Here is an 18,613-nt window from a genome sequence, read left to right as displayed (position 1 = left end):
AACGTGCTGGATGACGACGTTACTGGGCGCTACAAATCTTTGAACACTCGCTACAGTTTTAAAATATTAGAATAAATTGCTATTTGCCTTTTCCGCAGTGCTTCATAATGGCCTGTATGGCTTGTAGGTCCAGTTTTCCAATTTCCTCCATTGCGGCATCATGCAAGACTGTTTCCATGTGGTCACCGATGAAAGCCAGGGCGGCATCGGTTAACGCAGTTAAATTCCGCTGACGGGCCAGAATAAGCAGATGCACGGCATTGTCCACACTGACACCATCGCATAAAATCTGCTCACACGCCGCACTCAAATCCATAATCTGATACTGGTCGGCCATATGCAGCGTCTTCTCAGCATTGCTGACGGTTAACTTTGGTGCCTCTCCTCCGTAAAGATAATCCACAAGAATTTCCACGGTTTCCTTGTCGATATCCGCCAGTTCACAGCGTCCACTCTGTTTCTCCTGCGAATCATGCGTCAGCATGGCGGCGAAGACCGGCGAATGCGTCATCAACTGGAAGCGGTGTACACGGAACTCAGTCCCGTCGACGGACTGCAGAGTGAAATCGGTGGTGCTGCGAAAGTGCTCGGATTTTAACATGTCGGTGTGGCGCTTGACGAATTCGTCCAACTTCGATGAGAGAAGATATTCCGGTGCGGGTTTCTGAACCGTTTCCGTGCCGGTAAACATAGCAGCATCCACAACGATGGTGATAGTGTCGTCTTGTAATGCCTTTGTCGCGCCCTTGCCGAACACATCTTCGTGATTCAGAAGCGTTGGGTAGCCCCACAGGCAGAGCGCTGATGAAAACGTCCTTATCGCCGATTTCGCTGCCATTTCGTAGATGGTGACCTTGTTTACTTTTCCGGTGAGCACTCTGTTTCAGTTAGAAAGCGATCAGGCAAGTATATGATTATATCAGCATTTACAGCGGCAGATTGATTACCGGAAATTTGCGATAACCTAGTGGCTACTGTTTTGTGTAACGCGGAATTATAAACAACTTGTTCAGTTATCGCGAAATGAAAAATAATTTAATAACTTGCAGTTGGTATTAATTATTCGCTTCAGAGCAGACGGTTACGTTCAACGAGCTTCAGCTCACAGCTCGTTTCCACACAAATACTGTGTTAACCACCGAACCGTCTTGAATTTAACCGTCTTGAAAGTAAATAAATATAAAAAAAAATAAAAACTAATACTGACTTTCTGTACATAATTAAATAGAATATAAAGAAACTCGTAACTTCATATGGCTAGGTTAGTAAAGCGATATCGATATGTATCTGTACTGACTTTAAACGGTATTGCGCCTGGATTTCTTTTGGACCGGTATAACCCTGCGACTGCACATCTTCGTCAGTGAGGGCCAGGAATGCCGAGAAGTAAGTGGCCTCGGGACGATCCAATGATTGGTAGCCGCACTTGAAGCTAATCCGCCAGCGCGCAGCGTATTCCGACAATCCCATGGCGCGTAAGGTAGTGCCGGTACTGAACATTCTCCGTGGGTCGGTTTTGTACGTTGCCACGTTCTGGATCGTCCATTCCAGGGTGAAGGGCACGGATGTGCGGTTTGACTCGTCTTTAATTAATTTTGACCTCATGATGCTTAAACCGCTGTGACAACTTGCTAACAAATGAGAAAACAAGATGTGAGTGGCGAATGTTCGCAGTAAAAACACCAACAATCATCCGATAGAAGAATGCTTTGACAGTTTTCGTGGTTCGTGGGCAGGTAGTATAAAAACTGAGAAACGACTAGATTTTTTGTGTGGAATACGCTTTGGCAAATTTTCATGCTGTGGCCTCCATGTTAAATACGATCCATCTTTCAGGATGTGCGTGACCTATTGCACGGATATAATGAAGCATCTGTTCCACAATCGGATCAAAACCCGGACCTCGATTACCGGTCAAAACTCTAAGCTCAGTGGTTGCATAAAATTTTTATCAACTTGGTTCTTGGTTTTGTTTGTATGCATCGATCAACTTTACTTATCGGCCCTGTAGCTTCGTGCCAGTGAAGTGGTGTCGGCGACACGTGAGTAATCTAAATTGAAGTTTTGTCCGTTAATTACTTCAGCTGTTGTAGTGTGCTGCGCGTTCGTAATGATGCCTCCGCCATCCAAAAAAATTGTGCGAGAATGCACCGACCTGACAGGTGTGGAATTCACCCTTAGCTGGACACTCAAAGGTCTTTCAGAATACCGTTCCACTACCGCACGGCTGCTCAGTGTCGGCATCCCCATGCCGGAACTGGGCATGCCCAATGCTGACGGGCGGTGGTGTATTGGAGTGACGCCCTGATCGCCCGCATGATCGAAACGCTGTGATGTCGTATGAGACCCGGCAGAAAGGATGTTTCCTGGCCGTCTATCTCGCGGTTACGGACATCGCGCCCGGCACCACGACGTACACGGGACAACAGACTTTCATAGCGAAATATCATATGAGGTATCTGTACTTTTATGTGCTGAAGATTACATCTTATGGTTATTGTCCCGGTAGAAATAAATGAGTTTATCCAAATTAGGGAGTGCGGTAGGTTAATTTATTATTGTATATAGCATTATATTAAGTTATCAGGTTAGAGTAATTCTGATTTTGTTTACAGAAGTTGTATACGTATGTTCAGGTATTATCGAAAACCAACTATAATTTATAAACGATTTCAATAAAATAGAATACCAGAGGAACAGGACTGTACTGTAAGAATTTTAAATTTCCTACGAATGTTTCGATTGTCTTTCACATGAATGCTTTTTGTTTCTAGTAAGTACACCTTCTACCTAGAGAAGATTTCAAAAATACTGTATTTTTGGTAATTTGTAGATTGGAAACAGGAAGACCTTTATTGCCGATTTCTTCGGATTCTGGCACTTACTTTGCTGCATTTAACAGCGCGCAAAGTGTATGGGGCATTGCGAACTTTATCAGCCATGAGGATTTGTTTCGAAAGATCCAAAATGACTCCCTTACCATAAGTATCGACGTCAGCATGCAGACCAATTCCGGATCGCAGCGCGTGCGCCAAATGCCGCTGGATCCACAATCCTACCAGCGCAAATTCTACCAACGGCAAACTGAGTATCTATGCTCCATTCTTCCTCAGCATGCGGCGGATTTTGTGATCCGTTCCAGCAACGGGGAAGAGTTTCCCGTCAGCCGCTATCTCCTCATGGCCCATTCACCGGTCTTCGCCGCCATGCTGACCCATGATTCCAAAGAGAAAGAGCAATCACGCTGTGAACTGGATGATGTGGATACAGAGAGCGTGGGCATTCTGCTAGACTATGTTAATGGATGCGGGCTGGCAAAGGTCAACGACGCCAACGCGGAGAAGGCGATGATAATGGCGGTCAAGTATGCCATTATCGACTTGCGCGGCTATTGTGAACACTGGCTGGCCAACGGTGTGACAGAAATGAATGCTGCAAAGTATCTGGCTCTTGCGGAACAGCTCGACCTGTCTGTGCTGAAGAAAGCAGCGCTGTTCGTCATCAAAAGAGATAGCATACCGCCAGCGGCAGCAGATGCTGCACTCGACAAATTGACCAAAGCTTCGAAGTTCAGCCAAGCCTCAATCGTTGGGACAATTAGTACGAAAACATCCGGCATGTCGAAAGCTGCGCTAAGCACGGCTTTGCTCTGGGTCGGATATTTTGTTGGCAGCGTTATGGTAGCCGTTGTGTTCTATTTTCTTTTGAACTCTGCAGTTTAACATTTTTCTCGGAAAAATGTAAGCTAAAAAAACTTGTTAGGATAACAATTTTGATGTTGGGAAAAATGCGAGGAAATTTCGAATGGCTGTTTTGTTAGAACTACGATCCCCCAAAACTGAATGACACAAGTACTGTATAAAACATACATTATCAAATATTATGATGTTGCGCCTAAAGCTGGAGAAGAGTGATTCCGTGTATTTGCATCAGCTAAAAACAAGGTAACACTTAAAACGCTCCATAGTTTGTGTTCGCGTCAAACACCACTAATATTTATCTTATTAATGCCACAGCAATTATTTACCATTAATATGCGAAATTAAATAAACCGCTTAATCGATCGACAAGCGGGTAAAAATTATTCAATTTGTTCTATCCAGCAGACTGCCTGATTCCAGCTACTGCGAACAAGATGAATGCATGACAGATAAATCTGAACCGTAGAAGTATAGAAAGGCAGAACCATTTTATCGTGTCACACAACTTGATTCCGGCTTTTTGGTATTTTCGGCCATTGTGCGGGGTACGCGTTGTGCTGGTCTGCGTACAGTACTCTGCTATTATAAAGAGTTCTATTTTGTCGATCGAATTCCCATTTCCAGCTGCTACATCACACCGACTGCGCATCATCACTAGTGTTTGCAAAGGTCGGGAAGTTGTTCACTGCAACGGTTTCAGGAGGATCGTTTAACGGGGCGGTACGGATGATACCGGCCCCGCATCAAAAGACGCTTGTTTTTCGGCTGTGAGGAAACAAAGCAATCTGGATTTATTTTATCAGAGAAAAGTTGGCTATCCAAACGTGGAAATATTCAAATGAATTACAGATGAAACCCATCAAACTTTTGCATATTAGAAAATTGTACCTGAAGTAACAATAACAATGCAGCAAGTTATAGACCCAGCGGTTGGCCGCTTAATCTGTAAAAAGGCGCATAGTTAAACAAAATCTGGTACAAATGCTGAAACCAGGTACAAATGCTAAAATTCCAGCACGAACATGCAACGCTTCCTATTTGCCCTTTCCGCAGTGCTTCATAATAGCCTGCATGGCTTGTAGGTCCAGTTTTCCAATTTCCTCCATTGCAGCATCATGAAGGACCGTTTCCATATGGCCACCGATGAAAGCCAGGGCCGCTTCGGTTAACGCAGTTAAATTCCGCTGACGCGCCAGAATGAGCAGATGTACGGCATTGTCCACACTGACACTATCGCATAAAATCTGCACACAGTGCGCACTTAAATCCAGCATCTCATACTTGTCGGCCACAGACAGGATCTTCTCGGCATTGCTGCTGGTGACGTTGGGTGCTTCTCCTCCATACAGATAGTCCACAAGAATTTCCACGGTTTCCTTGTCGATATCCGCCAGTTCACAGCGTCCACTCTGTTTCTCCTGCGAATCATGCGTCAGCATGGCGGCGAAGACCGGCGAATGCGCCATCAACTGGAAGCGGTGTACACGGAACTCAGTCCCGTCGACGGACTGCAGAGTGAAATCGGTGGTGCTGCGAAAGTGCTCGGATTTTAACATGTCGGTGTAACGCTTGACGAAGTTGTCCAATTTGGAACTGAAAAAAGATGCCGGTGCCGGTTTCTGTACAGTTCCTGTACCGGTGTACATGCGAGCTTCCACAACGATGGTTATGGTGTCGTCCTTCAGGGGTTTTGATGCACCAGCGCCAAACACATGGTCGTGGTCCAGGCACGCTGCGAAACCTCGTAGATTAACGGTTAATGTAAACGTTTTGACCGGCGAAATTTCAGGCATTTCGGAGATTATGGTTTGGGTGGCTTTGCCGGTGAGGATTCTATTTCGAAAGAAAATTAAAATAAAAAAGGAAATCAAGATGTACATTTCAAATTGAAACTTGCAAAAATCTGGATAGTAAAAAGTATTGAAAATGAAAAGACTAAATGTGAAGAAAAAAAACAATAAAAATTTTCAGTTAAACTTTTAAAACCAGAAAGATAAAAATTGTGATAACAAAAACTTTGGCAGGGCTAACCAGAAATGCGTTGAGGTCAGTACTGACCTCATTTTATACTGCGCCTGTATTTCTGTTTGACCGGTATAACCCCGAGACTGCACATCTTCGTCGGTGAGAGCCAAATATACCGACAAGCATTTAGTCTGGGGACGATCCAGCGATTGATAGCCGCCTGTGAAGGCAATCCGCCAGCGCGCTGCGTAGCCAGGCAACCCCAGGTCGTGTACGGTGGTGCCGGTGCTGAACATCATTAGCGGGCTGGTTTTGTACGTTTCCACATTCTGGATCGTCCATTCCAAAGTAAAGGGCACGGCGATACGGTTTGACTCGTCCTTAATAAATTTTGGTCTCATTATGCTTAACCGAACGTTCAGCTTGCAAATGCAGATTAAAAAACCCGAATATTCGAAGTTTCACTACTGAAAGGATCGCAACAGTTTTCTTATTTGACGATCAGATGGCACGCATACAAATTAAAATTGACGGGTGCCGTTGTATATTATTACGTTTTGAACTTTTGGCCTTTATGTATGTCCTGTAAAGTCAAAACGAACTATCTTCCAGGATACGCGCGACCTGTCTAACGGATACGGATACTGTTGAACAGCACGATGCACATTGCACATGCAATCAGCTCAGAAGCAGGACAATAATTTACAGATCTGGCTAAATGGCTAAATGCGAAGTGTACAGTGTGGGACGTTTCGGTGCGGATCGTCTCCATGCTGTCCAGCGTGTGTTAAACGCGTTCCCGGAGATGACTGTCGCCAAGGAAGAAGAATTTGTCCTGCTTGGGGCTCCTTTGACATCAGCTGCATGTGATGTTTTTCTACGGAACAAAACCGAGCAGCTGCAATACTTCATTTCGCGATTGAAAATAATTCCAGCACATTACGGCCTGTACCTCTTAAGAAACTGCCTGTTGATACCTAAACTGTTGTACGGTTTCCGCGCAGGCAGATGCTATGAGCACCCGGCATTAACTGAAGGCATTGATGATGCTGTCCGCGTTGGCCTGCAGTCCATCCTTAATATCCGCGTGAACGATGCACAGTGGACCCAGATGTCGCTTCCTATCAGGGACGGAGGAATGGGACTTCGGAGTGCCAAGTCGCTAGTGTTTCCTGCCTTTTTGGCATCGGCGTACTCGGTAATATCCCTGGTCTCAGAAATCTATCGCCCCGCAACGGAAGAACATCTCGAGCCGGTTATACAACGCTGGATGGAAGAGTCGAAGTGTGAACCTCCAGTTACAGAGCAGCGCAAGTTCCAATTTGCATGGGATAAACCGACGATTGATAAAGTTGTGTTATCACTGAGGCTGACCACCACCGACGAAACGAACAGAGCGGTGATGCTAGCTGCGATGCATCGCGACTCGGGCGCATGGCTAAATGCGTTGCCTGCTCCAAACCTACGTACGTTGCGGGACGAAGAAGTACGAATCGGCGTGGCACTTCGTTTTGGACTTCCAGTAGTAGAAGAACACGATTGTGTGAACTGCGGAAGCCATGTAGAAACGAACGGCCACCATGGCCTTTCTTGTTCCAGCAGCAGAGGCAGATGGTCTAGACATACCGAACTAAATGCTGAAACAAAGCGGGCTTTGGAGCATGCTGGGTATCCATGTCAAAGCGAGCCACTCGGACTGTCAGGCAAAGATAACACGCGGCCAGACGGCATGACCTTGGTGCCGGTACGGGATGGTAAGGCGCTCGTATGGGACGCCACATGCTGGGACACAGTAGCTGCATCGCATGTCCGGGCAAGTGCGAGCGCATCCGGTAGTGTTGCACATATGGCCGAAGACTGCAAACGCCGTAAATACGCCCACGTGGAAAGGATGGGTTACCTGTTTTACGCCTTGGCAGTCGAAACTTTTGGCACATTCGGTTCGGATTTTATGGAGCTCATCCGTTTCGCTGGCAGAAAGATTCGCGACGTGACCGGGGAACCTCGTTCTACTGCATTTTTGAAGCAGAGATTAAGTCTGGCTGTAGTAAAAGGAAACGCTGCCGCTGTTTTGGGCACCTTGAATATGCGTCCTAGGATTTTTGACGGCGATAACGATTTTGGTTGTTTTTTTAACGTTTAAACTTGTATCATTTTAAGTAGTATTACGCGTATGCACTTTTGTTACACTGATGGCCTTTGCCCAAAAAAAATTATATTTACAGATCAGATTTACATTACAGATCAAAAACGTAGCATTGAATCGGTTTATTTATCACAAACTGTGGCCCTGCAGCTATGCTTGTGCTTGAATTCCAGTAGTTGACTGTTTTCTTGTATAATTTACCGATCAACTCAATTATCACCTCAGCTGTGTCTTTCTGAACCAGTGATACCACGAAAAAACGCAGAAATTTAAAGCTTGACCGAGTATTTTTCCAGCTTCTCGATTTGCTTGTTCTGTTTGTGTATGAATCCTCAATGATGTCGTCGCCATCTAAAATTATTGTGCAGGAACGTAGCGACCTGAAGACGGTCGAGTTTACCCTCAAATAGACACTCAATGGATTCTCAGGATATCGCTACAGTACTCGGTTGGAGCAGAATGCCGGCATTACCATGCAGGAGTTGAATCTTCCCCACGCTGATGGACGGTGGCGTATTGCATTGATACCTTGCTTTTCCGAGCCCTTGGATCAAAACCATGCTCTGCCGTACGAGGTGCGACAGAAACACTGCTCCCTAGCTGCTTATTTAAAGCTCACCGACACCGAACCCGCTTCCACGTCCTTCACGGGACAACAATATACTTTCCGAGCTAAATATCGTATCAGGTGGGTACGGGTGTTGCGTACAAAAATGCCGCGTGTTTCATTGTATGCGTACAAGCAAATTACCTATGTACATGTACAAGTATACGAGGTTTTGAAAATAGTTTTTTAGAAGGTAAATACCTTTTTTAAACTATCTATTGAATAAAGCTTCCGGCGAGCCATCTGTACTTGTGCAAAAATAAATTCACGTTTTTCTTCTGTTTTACGGCAATACGAAGAATATTTTGTGTTTAATAGTCTGGCCACCGGAAACTCATTGTCGGAGATTCCTCTAGAACTACACACATTCTTTGGTGAATTCAATTACTTAAAATTTTGTTGGGGCCAAAACAAGCTAATCAGCCACGGGGATTTGTTTCGCAAAATCCGTGACGACTCCATCACCGTAATGATCGACGTCAGCGTGCAAAGCAGTTCCGCAGCGCACCGCATACGCCCTCGTATGCATCTGCTTCTAGTCGTTTAGCGTGTAACCGACAGGATTAATATTAAACGTGGCAGAAATACGTACGCTTAGGTGCTAAATAAACACAGTTTGGCATTGCCGTTATTTGCAAGAGGAGGGGAGAAATATGTAAATAACGAGCGAGGAACGGTGAGTAAGTAACGCCGACCCAAAAAAAGTTATACCCACGAGAAAGTAAGTACTTACTGTACAGCGCTTAACAAGTCATATGCCGGTGTTCTCGTTGACACGAGTCATTAAAGGCTCTTTCCAAGTCTTGCGTGAAACTGTTTATGAAAGTCTTATACCACGTCCAAGGTTCTTGCAAACGAGGCGGGCCGCGGGTGAAGCCGGGAAGGGCAGGCGTTCCCTTGAGCATAGTAGCAACCGAATACAGTAGATCATAGAAAGTTTAACGACGTGGCTCTGTGGACACCCTTCTGCAAATCTCCACGCTTTCACCAAAACTGTAGGCCAATTTCAAGCGGATGCAGCCCACCGCCCACTTGTGCCCTCAGGCGTCGACTCGCGAACACCCGGCCGGCGAACACCCTTACGACAACGAGAGGCGCGAAAAGGGAAATCCCGACATCCTGTCATCTTCTTTGGCTCGCAAAATACGCCAGTCGCAGCCAACACCTCTCTGCCAGATACTGAGAGATGTTCTTTTTTTCTCATCTCCTTGCGTACTAGTTGGAAATTTGGAATGGTTCAAAAATAGAACAAGCGGCGGATGTTTAAGGTTGGATAATTAACAGATAACCAACTCCAACATCCGAATTTGCTAATTTGAATGGGTGCCATGGGTGGTGTTCAATGTTAATTGGCTGCCGTCCCAAGGTGGCTAGCCGTATTGCACTTGATCGTCTTTCTGCGACTGAAAGTGCAGAAACTAGTTACGGCTTTCGCTGACAGTGTGATGATGAAGACTTCGCCTCACAATCAGTGCAAGACGCCAAGACCCTGTGCACAAAATAAGAAGTAAGAACGTCAGTTCTCTTGATTCCTCTGGTTCCGTTTCGCTGGTGGAGTGAACAGTTCGTTCCTCTGGTTTTCTCAATATCTCCTGCTAAACGTCTGGTTTAAATTTTTCCATACCGTGGCTGTTAGTCTGTGACGGTCGAGTATCCTACTTTGTAACTTGTAGCACTGTAGCAGTATTCATATCTCTCATCTTGATTATGGCGTGTCAATCCAAAATCGTTGTGCGGGAACACTCAGTTCACCAGCAAGTGAAATTTACGCTCCAGTGGACTGTGGAAGGCATTCTTCTGCATCGTTATGATACGGCCATGATGCTTAACGCCGGAGTTACTATGGCTGAACTGGGAATGACCGACTGGGTAGGCCGCTGGCGTACTGGACTGCAAGTCTGTCGTGTGGATCCGGAACATCCAGGAGTCGATGGTTACAGTTTGGCAGCCTATCTGTTCTTGACTGACATGGACCTGGAGTCCAGGTCCTACACGGGGCCACACACGATTCGTGCGGGATGTCAGATAAGGTGCGTGACGCCACTGTGTTATAGAAACATACTGTTCTCAGCGACCTAATAAACGATAATAACGTGGAAGAAGGGCAGCGCTTATTAGTGTTACTTTATCATGCTCGCAGCTCGCGCATGCTTTTCTTCTGGATTTTGTTGTAATGTTAACACACTCGAAATGTAGACCGTTTGGACGGCTTTGGCTAATTTTTCGAAGAATGACAATATAAAAGAAAGAAGAAAATAATTAAAATAATTCAGACACTATTTTGTCATTCTTCGAAAAATTAGCCAAAGCCGTCCAAACGGTCTACATTTCGAGTGTGTTAATATAACTTATTATAAAAGAAAGAAGAAAATAATTAAAATAATTCAAACACTTTTTTAAGTTTTCATCTTTTCGATATAAGTTACTTGATGTTTTCTCTGGTATGCCGTAAACTTCAAAATGCAGCGTCTGTAAACACGTTGCGCTGCAAGGCGTAAATTTTGCGGAGTACGAATTCATTTATTTGGCTTGATCTACTGGAAGATTCAGACTATCTGTACAAATACATTTCAGATCTGCTAAATCAGTTTTGCATTTTTCTTGAACTTTTTAATGCGATTTTACAGTAATTTACTTGTCTACAATCTATTATTCGTCCGTTTACAGTAATTTATTTGATGCTGTACAGTGTGGCCACCGGAAAGACAATGCGGCAGATTGTTTCGCCCACTGATTGGCTCTCGACTCGTCTCTCAAATACTGCGACATCACACGGGCGGCACAAAGTCATCAGTCATCGGGATCTGTTTGACAAGCTAGAGGACGACAGTATCACCGTCACCCTGGACGTTAGCGTGGAGACCACAGTCGATTCGTTTCGCGTACGCAGCAGACCACTTAATCATGAGCTCTACCGGCAGCAGTTCTGTCAGCGTTTAACCGATCTGCTTCACGGGCACCCTGAGCAGCATCCCGCAGATTTTGTCATTCGTTCCCGGGACGGGCAAAACTTCTCTGTGCACCGTTTTCTGCTGATGGCGCACTCGCCGGTCTTCGCCGCCATGCTGACGCACGATTCCTAGGAAAAGCAGGAGGCGTTGTGTGAAGTCGATGATATTGACGGGGAAGCGGTTACCGTATTGTTGGACTATCTCTACGGATGCGTCATGACAAAGGTCAATCTGGACAATGTGGAAAAGGTGCTGATTATGGCCGATAAGTATGCGGTGATGGATCTGCGCTCATTCTGCGAGCAGTTGCTGATTGGTAACCTTAATGTGGAGAATGCTGGAGAGTACGTGGCGTTCGCTGAACAACGACAGATGAACGAATTGATTGAGGAAGCCAAGTATCTGCTGGCTACAGACCGGACTACGCACCTCCGTGCACAGGACACCCAAACGGATGACATCGAGGAAGCCAAGGGATTGCCCGTTGTGCAGGCGTCCATGCAGAACCCTTGCAACTCACCGGACATGGTGTCGTTTTTGGTTGGATTTCTGGCGATTGTTGTAGCTGTGGGACTGTTTTTCTTTTGCGCGCATGTAACTAATCCGAAATAAATCTGAAAAACGTTTCACCCCAATGAAGTGGAGGTATGGCATACTTCCGGCTCGCATTACGCAGTTTTCATGTATACGTATTTTACCTTGAAATTTCGGTTCTTCTGTTCGAACTATGTAACTCTTAGCACTGAATCACCCAGTTCCTGTTTGTGGCGTTTCACTGTTGGCAATTTTGCTTCCTTGTGCATTCGCTGGTTTCGATTTCCTGTTGTCAGTTTTATCTGTTGCTGATTTTTACCTTACTTCCTGTGAGTCCGTGAGTTACTTTTAATTCGTAAAACAATTCGCCTTTGAAGGATCACCATTTGACTTATTCGACAACTTTTCGTTACCATTTTTTAAGGATAAAGTACTGAAAAAGTGTCGAGAATCGAAAATCGTAGTACTTTGTTAAAAACAGGGAGCCGCATAATAATGGCCCGCTTGAACGTAACTCGTGTCCACTGCCCAGAGGTGTGCACTACCGCCGTATTAGAAAAATCTCTTTTTTCCGTCGAAATACAATCTTGTTTTGACACTCTAACACGTATTATTGTCTGCATGAATGTCACTGTCGCTACCGTAGATGGTAGACTTGTTACGAATTCAAACGTTACCTGGCACCACAATCCGTACAACACTAGCATTTAAATTCCCCTCTGAATGAGATTCTTAGATCCTCTAAATGCAAAAATTTTTCGATAAAAATCAAACTCGTTGTACATTTTCAAAATTCTACATGTTATCAGAATAGTATAAAGAATATGAAAACAGTAAGTATGCCACAATGACGAGTTACGTGCAGGATCCGTAAGCGTATTAAAAGATCCGCAGCTTTTGTGTTTCGTGAGCAGGTACTGGAGTGAGAGCTGAAAATGACGATCAGCAAGGTGGCATTGTTTTGCCTTACCTTTTGTTTTAATGTGCTTGACCCGTCAGGTAAGAAAGAAAAGACTTAGCTTTCAGGATACGAGTGATATATGTAGCTGACGGATGCAGTGAGTTTTTTGTTGCAAGATAAAATCAGGACCAGGACCTTCCATTAAGATTGAAATGCAGTGCTGAATCCTTTGCATAAGGCTGTATCTGACCACAAACTGGTGCCCTTTACTTGACCACATTATTTTTGACAATTCTACGATCAACGTCTTAGCTATATATAGTATCAACAAGGTGCTCAGATCTAATGAAGCGGTGTCAAGGGACCGATGAATTAGATTATTATTATTTTCGTTGCTAGATTTTAATTTCTTTCCTGAATTCGGGATGTCTGCGCCAGGTAAAATCGTTGTACGGGAATCCACCAGTCTGCCGACAGTGGGATGCACTCTCAAGTGGACTCTCGAAGGTATCTCAGAGTACCGTTTCAACACTTTGCCACTGCAGAATGCCGGGATCACCATGCAGGAAATGGGCTTTGCCAATGGTGATGGGCGCTGGCGCATCGGATTGAGACCCTGCGTCTGCGAGCCGCAGGGTCAAAACCCAGTGTTGTCATACGAAACACGTAGTAAACGATGCTTCTTGACCGCTTATCTCAAGCTTACAGACACCGAACCGGGCTCCAGGTTGTACACAGGAGAGCAGACTTTCGTTGCGAAATATCAAATAAGGTAAATGTACATAGTATTACCTTTCCAAGAAATCAGTATTGTGCTTTTGTTTTGTTTGATTTCCAGATTATAGCCATATTCTCAGACTACTGATTCTTCTGTTTACCAATTTGTAGCTTGGCCACGGGAAAGTTGCAATCGAAGAAACTTCTGGAACGTGATATCGGCACTGCTCTATTCAGCAATGAGCAACGCTTATGGGGAGTATCAAAACTGATCAGTCATGAGCAATTATTTCGAAAGATTCAAGAGGATTCCCTTACCATAAGCATTGACATTATCATGCAGACGGATTCTGTATCGCATCGCGTGTGCCACATACCGCTTGATCCACAATCCTACCGAGGCAAATTCTACGAGCGGCAAACCGAGTTCTTCCGTTCAATTCGGCACCCGAACGTCGCGGATTTCCTTCTCCGTTCCAGCGACGGTCAAGACTTTCCGGTCATCCGTTGTCTGTTGATGGCCCATTCACCGGTCTTCGCCGCCATGCTGGCCCACGATTCCCAAGAGAAACAGCAGTCCCGCTGTGAAATGAACGATGTGGATGCGGAAAGCGCCGGCATTCTGTTGGATTACGTGTATGGATGCGAACTGGAAAAGGTCACCTGCTGCAACGCTGAGAAGGTGTTAATAATGGCGGATAAATATGGGATCACCTATCTGCGCAGCTACTGTGAACAACGGCTGGCCCACGGTGTGACAGCAGCGAATGCTGCTGGTTATTTACCTCTTGTGAAGCAACTCGACCTGGGAGTACTGAAGGATGCAGTAATGTACATGCTCGGGAGCAAAATCACATCGGAAGCTGCAGCAGACGAGGAGCATGAAGGAAGGTCAAGCGAGACTGTTGAATTAGGCAAAGCATCAGTGACAGAATCTAAGGAAAATTATGACTTGCGGAATAATGCGCTTAACACCGGGTACTTTATGGTCGGATATTGTTTTGTCAGCACTGCGCTTGCTGCCGTGTTCTATTTTTTTCTCAACGTCGTCTAGAATGCAATATGTTACTCCGAAAATTTTGAGGACCAATGGACAGTTCTGGGGCGGTTGTTTTCTGGTAAAGGCGGCGTTCTTGTGACGGTATTTTTATAGGAAAATATTCTTTGAAAGTTTTTGGTCAACGGAAGCAGTAACACTACTCGTAGTGATGATGACAGACTGACGGTTGACACATAAAGCCATTCCATACTGAAAGCTCACAGTGCAAGCATTTCCTGCAAAATGTAGCATATGTTTAAAACATTCAAAAGCGCGTCAAACTAATGAGCCAGCGTTAGCCGATATGCTGTTCAGTCTCCTCACCCGGACAACTGGGAGTGTGACATTTTGCCGCACTCAAACTCGACTCGCGACTTTTCGCCGCGAAGACACTTCGCCGCCGGACATTCGGACACTGGGACAATTCGGTCTAGGACATTATGCTTTGGGACATTTTACCTTTGCGACATTTCGACGCAAGACCTCTGGTCGCGGACAATTCGTCTTGGGACTTTTCGAACGATGCGACTAATCGCCGCAAAATAATTCAACTCGCTTAATTCTCATTAGATTTTCACTTTTTGTAGGCTTATTCTCAGATTTTCTTAGTCTTTCTTTGAGTTTTTAGGTATTGTTATGCGTTCTAGATTTTCTTAGGTTTCTTAGGTTTTTAGGTTTCTTAGGTATCTTAGGTTTCTTAGGTTTCTTAGGTTTCTTAGGTTTCTTAGGTTTTCGTAGGTTTTCTTAGGTTTCTTAGGTTTCTTAGGTTTTCTTAGGTTTCTAAGGTTGTCCGTCGGGTTTTGTTTTTAGATTTCCCTTTTCTGACTCTTTTATTTAGTTAAATAAATCATTTATCTGATAGGCGAAATGTCGCTTCCTCGAGATGTCTTTCCGGCGAAATTTCTTTGCGTCGAAACGGCCATGCGACGGAAAGTCGCGCGGCATAAAGTCTTCCGACAAAATGTCCTGCGACCAAACGTCGCGCGACGAGATGGCCTTGCGGTGAAATGTCTGCGACCAAAAGTCCTGCGACTAGTTGTCCGCGGCGAAATGTCGCGGTGCCGTCAAAAAAAGCGTTCATCATTGGAAAATGGGCATCACGTAACTAGAGAAAACGACAGTTTTTCATAATATGGATGCTCCGATCGCTTGCAAGCGCGCTTATATCGCGGGTATCAAAATGGAAGACAAAAATCTCGTGCAGCTTTTATAATTATATGACTTGTACACTACACGGACCATGCTGCGCCTTTATTACAGGTGGGCCGCTAAAAATGGCCATAGACCTAGAAAACCGCGACAGCACGTCTTCCGGGTGAGAGGTGGGTATGACGACCATCCAGCCATCCGTTAGCGATCAAGATTTCCGCCAGTGGACTGGGTTCTACGCAGTGCGTAGAACGTAATAACGAAATTTTATTCGGTGTATGAAGGCGCCCGTCCTGTACCTTATCTTATCATAGATTTTTTTATTTATTTCATTTATTTCATGCATTGCGGTCGCGGTGTGCCCTTAAGGCCTACGTTTGAGCCGTGGCAGGTATAGAGATGGCCCCTTGCCCGGATCCACGAGACATACTTACCGGATGCGTCAAAGCGTTCGTTTGTTACAAAATATGTTCAGAACAAGGGTCTTTTATGATCCGCGAAAATGCTAAATATCGTATGCAGTGCGGATTCGATTGCAGAATATTACATTCAGTTTGAAATTTAGTTGACTTGTATGGTAGGGCACATACGAATATTACTGCTTGTAAGGCTTATCTGGTTTGCAGATTAACTCCGCTGCTTCATTCTGATAAAGTTTTGCTACAAGAGAGCGACTGCAATTTTAATAAGCTTTTTTTCCATATTTTCCTTTAAATCTTCGAAATCTGCAGATTTGCATCTGGAATTCGCCATAATGATGGCACCGTCAAATATCATTGTGCGAGAATGCATCGATATGCAGAAGGTAGGATTTACCCTCAGATGGACGCTGAAAGGTTTCTCAAAATACCGCTGCAGCACTGTGATGCTGCAGAACGTTGGCGTGCCAATGCAGGAATTGGGAATGGGCGACCCTGATGGCCGTTGGCGTATCGGGCTGATACCATGCTTTTCCCACCCTTTTGATCAAAATGATTTGCCGTATGAGGTAAAGCAGGAGCGCTGCTCCACTGGCGTTTATCTCAAAATCACCGACACCGAACCCACTTCTATGAACTACACGGGCCAACGCAGTTTCTTGGCTACGTATCGTATCAGGTATGTGCCTACGTTGTGCAGAATTCAAAGCAAAAACAGCATGTTCACCAAGTTTTGAAGGAATTTTGTAACAATACAAGACATCTACATGTTTATGCGAACTGCTTGCAAAAGGTTATGTTGTTGACACTTCCACTGGAAATCATCAGACGTTTTTGTAAGTTACCTTTTCTGGGACAGTGCAAACAGTAACTCATGTTCTTTTTAGCTTGGCAACCGGAACCCCACTGTGGGATGTTACGTTAGAGCAAAGCACCTACTTCGCTGAATTCAAGAGCTCACAGCCGGCATGGGGCAAATGGAAGATTATCAGCCATGAGGATTTGTTTCAGAAGATCGAAGAGGATTCAATCACCATAATTATCGAGTACGTCAGCGTGCATACGAGTTCCGCCGCGTATCGTGTTTGCCACAAGCCGCTGGATCACGAATCTTACCGTAGCAAATTTTTTCAGAGGCAGACCAAGTTTCTGCTTTCAACGCCGCATCCGGAAGCAGCGGACTTCCTGATCTGTTCCAGTGACGGTGAAGACTTTTCGGTCAATCGCTATCTTCTGATGGCTCATTCACCGGTCTTCGCCGATATGCTGACTCATGATTACAAAGAGAAACAACAGTCGCGTTGCGAACTGGAAGATGTGGATGCGGAAAGCGTTGGCATTCTGCTGGATTATGTGAATGATTGTGAGCTGGGAAAGGTCAGTCGCGACAACGCTAAAAAAGCACTGATAATGGCAGATAAGTATGAGATGATCGATCTGCGCTGCTATTGTGAGAAATGGCTGGCGCAAGGTGTGACTGCAGCGAATGCTGCAGACTATCTAGCTCTCGCGGAACAGCTGGACCTTCCCGTGTTAAAGGATGCCGTGTTGTACCAGCTCAAGATCGATGACAGATCGCTGACTGAATTGCATCGCGCGCGCGGCGCGCTATCAAGTAGTATTACGGAAGCCGGCAAAGCGTCAGTGATGAAGACAACTTCGGGAACTTCCGGCATGCCCACAGGGCCGCTGAACACGGACCCAACTTCTTTCGGATTTTTTGTTCTCAGTACATACTGTGTTTACTGCTGTCTGCTATTCATTTTCAACCTCCTCTGAAATTCGTCATTTTTACTCAAAGAAATAGAATTAATAAAAATTCACTGCGAAAATAATTAAATGGTTTTCACAACTTGGAAATGGTGCATATTTTGTTAGTTTCGCATTATCCTAATAGTTATTATCATACTAGTATAAGGTCGTAACCGCCCTTAGGGCAAGCGGGCGGCGGTGTTAAGGTTTGGATGTGTAAAAACGAGAAATTGAAATCATTGGTCTGTAGATGCTCTTTTTGTTTTCGCTTTTTCTTCTTTATCGACAACAGCCAGTATACATAACAACATGCCTGCGCTGATTTACACTAATAAAAATGATCGAATTTAAACATTAAAAAAGCATCCAAAATCGTTATAGCCACTCGTGGCCTTCGGACGTGCAGGCAGTGTACCAAAAACAGCTGCAGCATTTCCACGGATTACAGCTAAACTAAATCGTTGTCTTAAAAAAGGCGGTAGATCGAGGTTCGCCTGTAACTTCACGGATCTTTCGGCCGACGAAACGGATCAGCTCGGCAAAAGGCATTCCGAAAGTCCCGAACGTCTCGACTGCCAGCGGGTAAAACAGATATCCCATTTCTTCGATGAAATCGTATGTCCGACGCTTGCTTGCTTCGGCCAGTTGTGCTACACTTCCCGCTTTCTTCGAGCTGGCATGCACATGAGACACCGCCACAGTATCCCAGCAGGTCGCGTCCCACACAAGCGC

General features: G+C 45.1%; 4 protein-coding genes across 4 annotated transcripts; 2 read left to right on the top strand and 2 right to left on the bottom strand.

Annotated features, from left to right (window-relative positions):
• Positions 1 to 79: 79 nt before the first annotated feature.
• Positions 80 to 1,605, bottom strand: LOC129594632 (speckle-type POZ protein-like). Its single transcript, XM_055491383.1, has 2 exons — positions 1,298 to 1,605; positions 80 to 878 (listed from the first exon to the last, which is right to left on the bottom strand). Exons 1-2 carry the CDS (start codon positions 1,603 to 1,605, stop codon positions 80 to 82), a joined length of 1,107 nt encoding a protein of 368 aa, XP_055347358.1.
• Positions 1,606 to 2,999: 1,394 nt separating this feature from the next.
• LOC129594631 (protein maternal effect lethal 26-like) lies at positions 3,000 to 3,744 on the top strand. The gene is made up of 2 exons (XM_055491382.1): positions 3,000 to 3,587; positions 3,718 to 3,744. The coding sequence occupies exons 1-2, from the start codon at positions 3,000 to 3,002 to the stop codon at positions 3,742 to 3,744; spliced, it is 615 nt and encodes a 204-aa protein (XP_055347357.1).
• Positions 3,745 to 4,735: 991 nt separating this feature from the next.
• Positions 4,736 to 5,810, bottom strand: LOC129594630 (speckle-type POZ protein-like). Its single transcript, XM_055491380.1, has 2 exons — positions 5,760 to 5,810; positions 4,736 to 5,534 (listed from the first exon to the last, which is right to left on the bottom strand). Exons 1-2 carry the CDS (start codon positions 5,762 to 5,764, stop codon positions 4,736 to 4,738), a joined length of 804 nt encoding a protein of 267 aa, XP_055347355.1. The 5' UTR covers positions 5,765 to 5,810.
• A 4,065-nt stretch (positions 5,811 to 9,875) lies between these two features.
• LOC129594679 (uncharacterized) lies at positions 9,876 to 11,528 on the top strand. Its single transcript, XM_055491450.1, has 2 exons — positions 9,876 to 10,449; positions 11,109 to 11,528. The coding sequence occupies exons 1-2, from the start codon at positions 10,127 to 10,129 to the stop codon at positions 11,500 to 11,502; spliced, it is 717 nt and encodes a 238-aa protein (XP_055347425.1). The 5' UTR covers positions 9,876 to 10,126; the 3' UTR covers positions 11,503 to 11,528.
• Positions 11,529 to 18,613: the final 7,085 nt, after the last annotated feature.

This window comes from Paramacrobiotus metropolitanus, unplaced genomic scaffold (assembly GCF_019649055.1).
Source record: "Paramacrobiotus metropolitanus isolate TYO unplaced genomic scaffold, Prichtersi_v1.0 Parri_scaffold0000070, whole genome shotgun sequence".
NCBI classification, from domain to species: domain Eukaryota; kingdom Metazoa; phylum Tardigrada; class Eutardigrada; order Parachela; family Macrobiotidae; genus Paramacrobiotus; species Paramacrobiotus metropolitanus.
This window is presented reverse-complemented; position numbering and strand designations above follow the sequence as displayed.

Excerpts from the sequence above, each read along its gene's own strand:
- LOC129594632 (XM_055491383.1), bottom strand. The coding sequence starts at position 1,605 with ATGAGGTCAAAATTAATTAAAGACGAGTCAAACCGCACATCCGTGCCC. Across the intron at positions 879-1,297 it reads CAGGCGCAATACCGTTTAAA|AGTGCTCACCGGAAAAGTAA; the intron begins GTCAGTACAGAT and ends TAACTGAAACAG.
- LOC129594631 (XM_055491382.1), top strand. The coding sequence starts at position 3,000 with ATGCAGACCAATTCCGGATCGCAGCGCGTGCGCCAAATGCCGCTGGAT. Across the intron at positions 3,588-3,717 it reads AGTTCAGCCAAGCCTCAATC|TTTAACATTTTTCTCGGAAA; the intron begins GTTGGGACAATT and ends TGAACTCTGCAG.
- LOC129594679 (XM_055491450.1), top strand. The coding sequence starts at position 10,127 with ATGGCGTGTCAATCCAAAATCGTTGTGCGGGAACACTCAGTTCACCAG. Across the intron at positions 10,450-11,108 it reads CGTGCGGGATGTCAGATAAG|TGTGGCCACCGGAAAGACAA; the intron begins GTGCGTGACGCC and ends GATGCTGTACAG.